This window comes from Carcharhinus amblyrhynchos, chromosome 8 (assembly GCF_965287045.1).
Source record: "Carcharhinus amblyrhynchos chromosome 8, sCarAmb.v2.hapA, whole genome shotgun sequence".
NCBI classification, from domain to species: domain Eukaryota; kingdom Metazoa; phylum Chordata; class Chondrichthyes; order Carcharhiniformes; family Carcharhinidae; genus Carcharhinus; species Carcharhinus amblyrhynchos.
Genome location: NC_137331.1, coordinates 55935959 through 55948225, shown reverse-complemented (window position 1 = coordinate 55948225; position 12267 = coordinate 55935959). Strand labels below are relative to the sequence as shown.

The 12267-nt window shown below is 38.1% G+C and overlaps 1 protein-coding gene across 1 annotated transcript in view; it reads right to left on the bottom strand.

Annotated features, from left to right (window-relative positions):
* Nucleotides 1-12267, bottom strand: part of lactb2 (lactamase, beta 2) — a 49442-nt gene that overhangs the window by 16246 nt on the left and 20929 nt on the right. Inside the window, exons 4-5 of the mRNA XM_080194098.1 lie at nt 6110-6288; nt 1769-1917 (exon numbers count right to left, since the gene is read on the bottom strand). Coding sequence (XP_080050224.1) covers nt 1769-1917; nt 6110-6288 — 328 coding nt within the window. The remainder of the gene's footprint in view (nt 1-1768; nt 1918-6109; nt 6289-12267) is intronic.

Sequence of the window (12267 nt, the reverse complement as noted above, 5' to 3'; positions counted from 1 at the left end):
GTTCCCTCATGATTCAATAAGATCATTTCTCATTCTTCTAAATGCTGATGGATATAGGTCTAACCTCTTCAACCTTATTTCATAAGACAACTCCTTCATCCAGAAACGTGTCCAGTGATCCTTCTCTGAACTGCTTCTATAGAAACTATTTTTTAAAAAAAAAGAGATCAAAATTGCACTGTATTTCAGATGTGGTCTCACCAAGCTCTGTACAGCTATAGTAAAACTTCCCTACTTTAATATTCAATTCCTCATACAATACATGGCAACATTCCATTTGCAATCTTATTACTTGTTTTACCTGCACTATAACTTTATGTGATTCATGTACTAGGAGACCATGATCTTGCGGGCCATACCGCAGAGTTCTGCACTTTTGCTCAATTTAAATAGGATGCTGCTTTTCTATTCTTCTTGCCAAAGTGAACAAGTTCACATTTACCCATGTTATATCAAATGTTTTAAATACCAAATGTTTGCTTCACTCACTTAACCAATCATATCATCTTACAGACTCTTTATCTCCTCTTGACAATTTACTTTCTTATCTATCTTAATGTCATCAGCAAATTTAGCTACCACACATTTTCTCCCTTCATCCAAGTCATTGATATGGATTGTAAATAGTTGAGGACCCAGCACTGATGCCTGTGGCACCCCATTGCCAACCCAAAGAACTGAGCAATTAAGACGAAACTCTAACTGAGCAGTATAGTGGTAAGTGTTGCTTGATACCATTGTTAACAGCTCTGTCCATTGAATCAAAGAATGGTTACAGCACAGAAGGATGCCTATGTGGTACCTATGCCACTTAGTTGCTCCGCTTTTTTCCATAGTCAGGCAATATTTTTTTCTTGGGTGGTCATTCAATTCCCTTTTGAAAACCATGATTGAATCAGAATTAAGAACATTTGATGCTTCTGTGCCTTTAAGAAGTGTATTTTTTAAAATCATATTTTCTGCAGTTTGTTAGCAGTTTTGTTTTTTTTCATTGTTCCCGACTTTTCTGTTTGGATGTCTTTCTATTGTTGCTTAAATGCTTTAAATGGGGTTTTGTTTAGTATTAATCTGGAGTTAATGCGATCTTCATTTGAGAATTGTTAGGGTGAAGAATGAGGTGACAAGAGTACTTTCACTTTCAGTTTTTGGCTGCTGGCTGTTGTTTTAGTTAGAAGATGTGTGAACTCCTAGCTGAAGGCAGTGTGTATGTCTCCCTCCCTGTTATTAGAAATTCTGCGATATTGGAAGCAGTTTTTCTTGCTTTCCTGGAGTGAAAACTTTGCAGTGAGTGGTTTGCTGGCTAAAAGCTGAAGATCAGCAGTGACTTTATCTCTACCATGAGGTTTGCTGGAACATCAGGGTTTCAATTCTAACCAAAGGACTAATAAGAATGAGCTGCATTCTTATTTTCTGTGCTAAACCTAGGGCAAGTGTATCTTTATTGGCAGTTTGTTGTATTGGAACAGTACATTTAGTTGTTAAGGTTTATACAATATCATGGTTATTTTTTTCTTGTTTGTAATTCGTAAAAGTTATTGCTAATTTTCTTTCTATGTGTTAACTGTATTTTTAAATAAACTTTGTTAGATAAAAGCTCCTTAGTGAGCCATTTCAATCAAGTGAAACATCTCATGCTTACCCATGCCAAATTCAAAGTGCAAACTTATGGTCTAGGCTGACTTCACAAAATACCTTGGAGTTTCTGAACTGGTTTATAACAAACACCATCCTGCTATTACGTTCATACGTACAGAAAAATAAAGTTTACCTTATAAATACTTTTAACAAGTTCCATTGCGGTGAAATACTTCTCCGAATGCTCCCGAAAAACCTTCAAAATCTGCTGTTCCCTCATGTTTCTGTGAGCTATGTACTCCCTAATTTTATCAGATGCATCTTGCACAACTGGGCCATGTCCTGGAATTCAAAAGAAATACAAAAGTAGATCATCAAGCAAGGAAATGTACGACAATATTTTGATTAACCATTCAGAAAATATGAAGACATTTTTGAAAGCCAGAGTACATGAGACTTGAATCAATAGCTGTCTGTAACATATAGACTGGTTGAGGCTATTGTTCCACCTGGCTAGGTATCTTTTTTTTTGTTAGTCACAAGTAATCTTACATTAACACTGCAATGAATTTACTGTGAAATTCCTCGAGTTGCCACACTCTGGCACCTGTTTGGGTACACTGAGGGAGAATTTAGCATGGCCATCCACCTATCCTGCACATCTTTGGACTGTGGGAGGAAACTGGAGCACCTGGAGGAAACCCACACAGACATGGGCAGAATGTGCAAACTCCACACAGTCCATGACCCAAGCAGGAAATCGAACCTGGGTTTCTGGCGCAGTGAGACAGCAGTGCTAACCAGTGCCGTGGTTGTTTATGTTCTCTATAGATAGAAGCTGAGATGCACAGCTAGTTGAAAAAAATAAAACAACGAGGAGCTTGATTTCACGTCTGCAAATATATTTATTGCACTATTGAAGAAACATAAGTGAAATTTAAATATTTCACTAATAAATACACCTGTCTCACACTTATTCAGGTTTCTAATTCACTCCCATTTCATATTTTCTTAATACCACTATAATGATTTATATAACAGTGTCAAACATTGTAAGGAAATATTTTGGTAGTTTGACTGGCTTTAGATGGACGTGGATGTACGTGCATTATACTTTTATCAGCTGCTTCTCCATAATTTTACCAAATCAGCAAAAAAAGGAGTCAGCTGTTCAGCCTCTCTTGCCTGTTCTGCCATTTAGATAATGGCTGATCTGTAGTTAACTTTATTTAACAATCTTTGCTTCATATCCCTTTTTAAAAATACAACATTACAATAACTTGTGCAATAAAATGGAAGTATTTATATTGCCGTACCATGTTGCCATTGTCAAAATGCTGCAATTTCAGATTTAAAATGGGGTACAATTAGAGCTTATAAAATGTACATATCATGACTTCCTGTTGTTCCATTTTTGTCACATAGTATATGAATTGTTTTCCCATCATAATTTATGACTACATTTACAATGAGTTTTATTTATGTAAACTTAAAATGCTATAATTACAGTCTGGCTGCTTGCTGACTTCTGGCTAAAGTTGTGAACATTTTCACAATGCCTCTTTGTAAAATGTCAAGAGCACCAGGCTGCCACCTTCAAGTAAGTTTCATTTAAAACTCCTAAGGTTTTTTTTGTTTGGTTTGTTCAGTTCAGTTTTAAATTCTATGAATTTTCTCATTATTTGAGGTCTCTCAGCTTTAAGTCTGATACTTAACCTTTGGATTTTCAGATAAACTTATTTTTAAGCCTCCATTAGAAATGAAAGTTGGTAGCCCACTTACAGTTAGAACCCAGAAGTAAATACCATAGTTAATGCAGAACCCTACAGTGTTAAGATAGTTGGAAATAATTTAGGAGAGAACTTATTCTTGAGCTTCATGGTGAAGGCTGATCCATATCCATGACGTCTGTTTTAACTGTCAACCAGATATTAATTGATTTCCTGACTGTAACACACAATCCCAGTGGAACACATCAGGCCCTATTTTACCATTTGGATTTTAAGTGCTGAGCGAACTCGAAACTGGTAGTGTTTCAGATCCGACTTTTAAACCTGTACTCGGGCGTCCCACTCTGTCTGAAAAAATATCAGAAATTCCGAATTGTGCTGCAGAAGCCCATGGGCGGGGCTTAATGCACCTGAAACACTGCAATTCTGATCGGCACCTCCGACTGCACATCTCTCCCGGTTGGTTAATGCCTCTCTCTAGCTCCCACAGACATTGCTCCACACCCCCTCCCCAACATTACTGACCCCCTTATCCCCCCACCCCCTGCCACCCAGACCGATCGTGGACCCCCTCCCCGCTTCCTGCCCATTGAACTTAGGCAGAGTGAAAGCAGACTCCCCTTCCCTCCCACCGATCTCAAGCAGAGAGCCATCAGATGCTACACACTTACCTCCTCACTAACTGGAGCGCCCAAATCAGATTTTTGTGGAGCATGTCTGTTTTGCGCTGATTCTGGATGGGCGAACACGGTGGTAAAGGGGGAAGTACCAGTAAGGTTGGGCATGCAGCTCATTAAGTCAATTTAAATGCATGCAAATACATTTAAATTGCCAGCATGCGTGTTTCAGGTGCAGTCCCAATCGCGGCCATTTTTGGGCCTTGGTAAATGGGGAGCCAGTGCAGAGGTAGGCGTGGATCGCGCAACTCGCCTCACACCAAATTTTCACACCCAAAACAGCTGCAACTTGATGGTAAATTGGCCCCATCATCTCTGAATGGAAGCATAGATTGGAGTAAGGATTTACCACTTTTCAAAAAAATCGAGATAGTAATTAAGGGAGCTTTTGGAACACTGCTCCTTCATCAGGTGAGTCTTTTGGAAGTTTATTTGGAATCAGTCACCTGATGAAAGAACTGCGCTCCAAAAGCTCGTGATTCCAAATAAACTGGTTGGACTTTAACCTGATGTTGTGAGACTCCGTAAAGGATGCGATAACAGGACACTTCGAAAATGTCAATGGGATTAGACAAAGTCAACATGGATTTATGAAAGGGAAATTATGTTTGACAAACTTACTGGAGTTTAAGGGTGCAACTAGCAGAATAGATAAGGGGGAACTAGGGATATGATGCATTTTGATTTTCAGAAAGTTTTAATAAAGTCCCACATAGGAGGAGAGTGTGTAATATTAAAACACACAGAATTGGGGGTAATTGATTGAGAATTATTAGCAGACAGGAAACAGAGACTGGGAATAAATGGACCTTTTTCAGAGTGGCAAGCAGTGACTATTGGGATACCACAGGGATCAATGCTTGGGTCCCCAGCTATTCACAATATATATCAATGATTTGGATGAGGGAACCAAATGTAATATCCCTCAAGTTTGTTGATGACATGAAACTTTGTGAGAATGTGAGTGGTGAGGAGGATGTTTAGAAGCCTCAAGACAATTTAGGCAAGTTGAGTGAGTGGGCCAATACGTGACAGATACACTATAATGTAGATAAATGTGAAGTTATCCACTCTGGTTTAGAAGAATGAGAGGGGATCTTGTTGAAATGTATGATATTCTGATAGGGTTGGACATATTAGATGCAGGGATGATGTTTCTGCTGTCTGGGACGACTAGAACAAGGAGTCACCGTCTCAGGATAGGCCATTTAGGACTGAGGGTGACGAACCTGTAAAATTCTCTTCCACAAGAGGCAGTGGAAGCCAAGTTATTAAATATATTTTAGAAATAAGTAGATTTCTGGACCCGAGGGAGGTGATGGCCGAGTGGTATTATCACTGGATTATTAATCTAGAAACTCAGCTAATGTTTTCAGAACCCAGGTTTGAATCCCACCATGGTGGAATTTGAATTCAATAAAAAAAAAATCTGGAATTAAGAATCTACTGACAACCATGAAACCATTGTTGATTGTCAGAAAAACCCATCTGGTTCACTAATGCCCTTTAGGGCAAGAAATCTGCCATCGTTACTTGGTCTGGCCCACATGTGACTCCAGCATTGTGGTTGATTCTCAACTGCCCTCTGAAATAGCCTAGCATCCATTCAGTTGTAACAATCGCTACACTACAAAGTCTCAGCAAAGAAACCAACAGACCATCTGGCATCAACCTAAATGCCAGAAAGACAACGGCAAAACAAACAGCCTGTCTGTCGCCTTCTCAGTTGTTAGGTCAAAATCCTGGAATTCCCTCCCTAACAGCATTGTGGGTCAACCCACAGCACATGGACTGCAGCTCACCATCATCTTCTCAAGGGCAACTGGAGATGGGCAATAAATTCTGGCATGTACCACGATGAATAAGAAAAAGGACTCAAGGGGTATAGGGAGAGCACGAGATTGTGGGTTTGAGATAGAGTATTAGCCATGATCATACTGAACAATGGAGCAGATTTGAAGGGCCGAATAGCCCCATAGCCCATTCTAGCTCCTACTTTCTATGTTTCTAAATGGTAACATTATTTACTTTCCAATGGAATTATAAACAAATATTTATAGATTACTGCTCTATCATGCAAGTAAAACAATAAATGATAAAAGTAAGGGATTAAACCCATCTACTAACCTGGATATATTAAGTCAGATTTTAAAGTTAGCAACTTTTCTAAAGAAAACATATAAGAATGCAAGTCCTCAAAGACAGCTGTCCCTTCTCCCAGAATACAGTCTCCAGAAAATATAGCATTCTCCTCTTGTAATAGTAATGCCATATGATCACTGGTGTGTCCTGGTGTGTAAATAACCCTAGGAGCAAAAGCAAAAAAGGAATGCAGTACTTCATATTAAAGAGAACTTCATATACACTACCATACAGAACATTGGTTAATCACAGATACCATGCATAATGCATGGATGAATATGATTACAAGATAGAAACAGATTAGAAATGACAGCAAACCTACACTGACAACAATAATTTATAATTATTAGCATGTTTAACATAATAAAACATCCCAAGGTATTTGCCAGGAGTATTATGAAATAAACTAAGGCACTGAACTAGATAGGAGATATAAGTCAGTTGGAGAAAAAATTGATCAAAGAAGGAGGTTTTAATGATTGTCTTGAAAGAAAGTGTGATAGAGAGTTTAGGATGCAAGCAAACTCAAGGTGCAGCCACCAATGCTGGAGAAAAGATATCTTGGAGGTTTATAAGGCTAAAGGAGATTACACAGATAGGAAGGAGTGAGGCTCTGTAAGGATTTGAAAATAAGGATGAGAATTTTAAAATCAAAACCTTGCTTCACTGGGAACTAACGTAGGCAATATTTTCTAGCTTTGTGTCATCTGCAAGTTTTAAGATTGTGTTCTGCACATCCAAACCCAAATCATTTATATCACAAAAAAACCATGGTTCTAGTACTGGGGAAATGGGACTTGATGCAAGTTAAGACATGGGCAGTTAAGTGTCAAGTTTACTTTAAGTTTCAAGTACATATATTCAATGTTAATCATCCCCCATCTCCATCCAAATCCAAAGTTTCTTTTCACCAGAAAGCGATGGCCCAGAAATTTGATTGTAGTCGAAATGGGTGCACAGGAGCTGGGAAACACAGTGCTTGCACATCTTGGTCTTATCACAAGCAATACATAGTGTTTGATTGTGTTTTTTGACAGTGGCATGGCTCTCGTTATAAGCCATCTCTGTGCCCGTATTTCTGAGCACGACTTATGAGTCATACCAGCCTGCTGAGTACACATTGGATCTCTACACAAACAATTCAGTAGTCTTATCCCACTGTCCTTTATTTGTCCCCTCCACTTTTTTTTCTTCAAGTGATTATCCAATTTATTTTGGAAGCCACAAATGAATCTGCTTCCACCATACTCAGAAGCATTCCAGATCCCAACCATTTTCTTCACAAAAACATGTTTCCACATTTCTCATGCCATTAGTTCTTTTACCAATCATCTTAAATCTGTGCCCACTGGTTCTTGACCTCTCAAATGAGAGAAACAATTACTCTCTATCTAATCAATTGACAGTCATCATCATTACCAAATCTCCTCTCAAACTTTCTATGGTTTACCAATAGAAACAACTCCAACTTCTCCTTTATCCTTGTCACTCAAGTCCCTCATCTCTACACCATTCTTGTAAACATTCTTTAAAGTCTTCAGAGCATTTCTAAAAGTTTTTATCCAGAATTGGACACAACACTCCAGTAGCAGTTGAGCTAAAGTTTATAAAGGTTCATCTTAACTTCCTTGATTTTGTACTTATGTGTCCTGGTTTATAAAGCCCAGGGTCTTGTATGTCTTTTTAAACATTTTCCCATCCTGTTCTGGCTTCTTTAACATTTATGTACATATACTTCCCTCATCCCTGTGCCCCCATCCCCACAGGTTACTCTAATCCTACACCCTTTTAGAATTGTACCTTCTAGTTTATATTGCTTCTCCTCATTCCTCCTACCAAAATGGATCTCTTCACACTTCCCTCCATTAAATTTGATCTTCCAAGTGTCCTCCTATTCCACCAGGATATGTCCTACTCACAGTACACAATTATTCCAAGCTCTATGTAATTTGCAAATTTTGAAATTGTGTCCTGTATAGTGAAGTCTAAACTATGAATATATATCAAGAAAGTGTTCCAAGTGCAGTTCCACAAGGAACAGTACTGTATAGTTTTCTCAGTCCAAAAAAACAACGATTCACCACTACTGTCTGACTTCTGTCACACAGTCCATGCAGCCACTGACCATTTTATTCTATGAGCTTTAACTCTGCCAACAAGCCTATTATGTGGCACTTCTGTCAAATGCCTTTTGGAAGTCCATATACACTATATCAACCTCATTAAGTCTTCTTGTTTTCTCATCAAAAAACGCAAATCAGTTGAATATGATTTGTTTAAAAAAGATTATGTTGACTGTCCTTATTAAATCTATACCCATGCAAATGACAGTTATTATTGTCTCAGATTATTGTTTTTATAAGCTTTTCCACCCAACGCTGAAGTTAAACCTTGCACTTTTGATCTGAACTAGCGTTTAACATTTGTAATTCTCTGATCCTCTGGTACCCACCCCTGTATCTAAGGTGGTTTTCAAGATCATGGCCAGTATCTCTGTAATTTACAATCTCACTTTCCTCAGCATCTAACCAATGCAAGATGAAGCAGAGACTGGTACAAGGTAGTAGTTATTGTTGCCTAGTTGCTGGGCACAGACCTGCATGGTGATTTTCCGTGCTTGCAAATAGTTCTGTGATGTGGGAACTTAATCCCTTTCTACTGATAAAGATGCCAAGCAGGTGGTGGGGAGCACATAAAGCAAACTGGTTTCAGTATATGGCAGCTTACAACCTAGGGAAGCCTGCACTGGTGTTGGAATCTGGTATGTTCCGTTTCATTCTGTCCATGGGTAAAGAACCTTGGTAACCTTCTGGATGTATTTATGCACTGAAAATTGAGAGATATTGCTGATGTCACCGCCTATACTTGAAAGGAGACTGTGGCATGAATAATGTCCTTAACAGCTACTGACAATGCTATCTACACCAAGGTGTGTGGCTGCAATGGGTGAAATAGTTTCGTGGCATTGAAGTTCATGTAGAAGTGCTCACTGAATACCCACTGCCCTCATTGTCCCAGGTGCTCTTCTGAATTCCTTCCTACTCCCCTCATGCTTTAGCTCCAAAGGGAGCCTTGCCAGACTAGTCAAACTTTTTATAAAGCAATCAACAGCACTGCAACACCAACAAAATCATCACAGCAGTCAAACTTAAATTTCCAGTGTCAAAAAAAGGCCAAATAAACACCCATCATGGGCCAGCATTTGGGAATGATAAACCAGCAACTAATCTGGAATTAGTGCATGATCCTTTTTAATAACACCGGTGAAGATTCTTTCCTACTTGTTATCACCATGAGTTGATGTGTTTAATTGATGGTAAGTCTAGGGCATCCCAAAATCAAGAAAGGGTTTTCCACCCAGAGCAGGATCCTAATCTGAGGAAGTTATTTAATATTCTAAATATTACTGCCATGAGCTCTGGTCACCCAAGTAGAAACTTGGTTTAATATTGTGGGCTGTGCACTTACAACTTGAAATGAGTTTGTATCTTCTACTTCCCATATTTGAGGCTTATGCAGAGGTTTGGTATCTGATGGCATGGTTCACTGAATTTATAATCTGATGGTTTTTACTGTTGTGGAATTTCTTTTTATTTGTGCATGTGATTGGGCATCGCTGGCCCTTGATTGACTGGTTTGCTAAGCCATTTCAGAGGATGTTTAAGCATCAACCCCACATTGCTAGGATCTGAAATCACATGTACGGCATACCAAGTGGGAATGGCAGACTTTTTTCCCTAAAAGGACGTTAGTGAACTAGCCGGTTTTTGTAACAATTGACAATGTAGCCCAACAGGCCATTCTGTGTGAGTGAAGAATGATTGCCGTCAAGCACAAGGACATCAAATCAAGCCAAATTTTATCCTCATCTGATTACCATTCGCCACAATTTTCAAACAGAGTAATGGTCAGAAGTGGGAATTGTGGGTGATTTGCTCCTTCTCAGGTCAGTCTTTGAAACTAATTGTCACACATTAGCAGCTATCTCAGCTGAGGTTAATTAAATCAGATTTTTAATGTTTAAGTACATAGTGCATACGCTATAGACGATTACAGAAGATATGAGTTAATGATTTCAGTTACTATAGGCTTGTGCCTGTGATTGTGATTTCCAAGTTCACAATACAGTCCTTGTGATGTTAGAAAATGTATGCTGCTAATTACAGCCAAATATATTTTGGTATTCACGCAAGCTCTCGTTTCACTATGCATGCAGTTACTGACTAAAACAGCTCATACTTGCTTTTCATTTTCTTACTCTCTCTCTTACTATGCATCTGCACTAAACTATACTAACCCTAATCCTACACATCCAATTCCAAATCGATGCAAAACTGTGTACCAGCACTACAACAAACATTAGTACAACAGCAGAATTAGTGAGATGAAATTAAAATATGAAAAATAATGCAAATTACTGATTTCCAGATATGCACTCGCAACAGGCTGGGCTCTGCATCAGAATTCTGGCTCTTAATATTTCTTTGAATGCTTCTCCATGCACCAATTTTCTATCAGGGAGTGGAAATCCAAACTGGTCATAATATTCGAGATCGATCTTCAGTAATAAAATTTAAAAATTTGAAAAAATGTTTCAACTTGAAATAAAATGTCTTTCAAATGCAAAACTCCTTGATTAGCCTAGCAGATTATAGCTTCACGTTACATAAGTTTTAAAAAATCCAATCCAAATCTTTTGCTTTTTCTATCTTTATTGAGGGTCATTCATTCATTGCACACATTGTATACCTTCTGTACCAACCTACATTACTTTTGAATTATTTACATTAAAACAAAGCTGACATTTGTTTCAATCTTTTTAAAGATTGCACAACACTTGGTGGGATCTATTGGTTTCTGGAAAGAGGGGTGAATTAGAGGCTCATCATCACACACAATGTTGTTGGGGAAGATGGTATGCTGTCCTTTTTCTTCCTTTTTTCTAACAGATTTCCCCAGTATATTTGGTTTTAACTTCAGATTTATTTGGCTTTCAATGTGTTCACATATTATATTTTCTAGTATTTTCCTTCAGGTGGACCTTTCTCTGCCTTAGCTATTCTCACTTTGTGGTGTTTATAAATTACTTTACTGAGGTGACTGTTTACATCTTCTAGCAATCTGCTTTTTTTAAGCAAGTTACTTCTCCAATTACCTTCCTCCATGTGGTTTGATCATCTCTTTGTCTTATACTTTTCTTCTCAGATTCTGTAAATTGTTTATGTTTCATTTTTCAGACCTAACCAAATTGACTAAAGAATCATCCCCCTTTTTCTTTTTCACTCAATGGCTTGTTCTGTATTTCCTCCAGCCTTTTTGTTTCAAATTTCCAACATTAACATTTTTTTTTTGCTTTTTATTCTACAATTTATATTGATGAACCCTATTTTGGGTTCATCACCATAAGGAATGCTTGCGATCAATCAGCGTCAATATCAAACACACAAGACCAACGACAAAGTAAAAAAAATTACAGATATACTGTATCTTTCCTGTCCTCAGCATATTCAAAGCACTTTACAAATTGTTTTTGAGATGTAATCCCTGTAGTTTGCAACCATAAGTAGCAAGTGTTATCCAAGAATTGGTTGAGAAATAAAGGTTGGTCAAGATACAGGGGGAACTTTCTTCCTCTTCTTTGAATAATGCCAAGGAATATTTGGCATCCACCTGAGCAGGCAGATGTGATCTTGGTTTGACATTTCTTCTGAATGGCAGAAGGTTCTACTTTACATTTCTTTATGGCTCACTATACAATGCCTGCCATCTTAGATGGGTCTTCCTTCATTGATTCTTCAACTCAGAATGACTCAAAGAAATATGTATGTCATCTTTATTCTTCTAATTGGAATAATTTCCCCAAGGACATCACAATGACTTTCCTGTTTGACCAGTTTGTTATTTTTTAACCTTGAGCTGGCAGTAATTGCCAGATATGAAACAACTGTTTTTATCATTACAAACTGCTAGACAAACTGTGTCTACCTTTTACCCTTCAGCTATTTTAGGTATGTAGACGGATAACATTTGTAAACAAAACACTTATATTTGCTGGAAAAGTTAATGTGACTTTCAAAGTTAAAATGTCACCGTGATGGAATTAGGTTCTAGTCACAAGGTTAAATACCCCACTCTAGAGACTT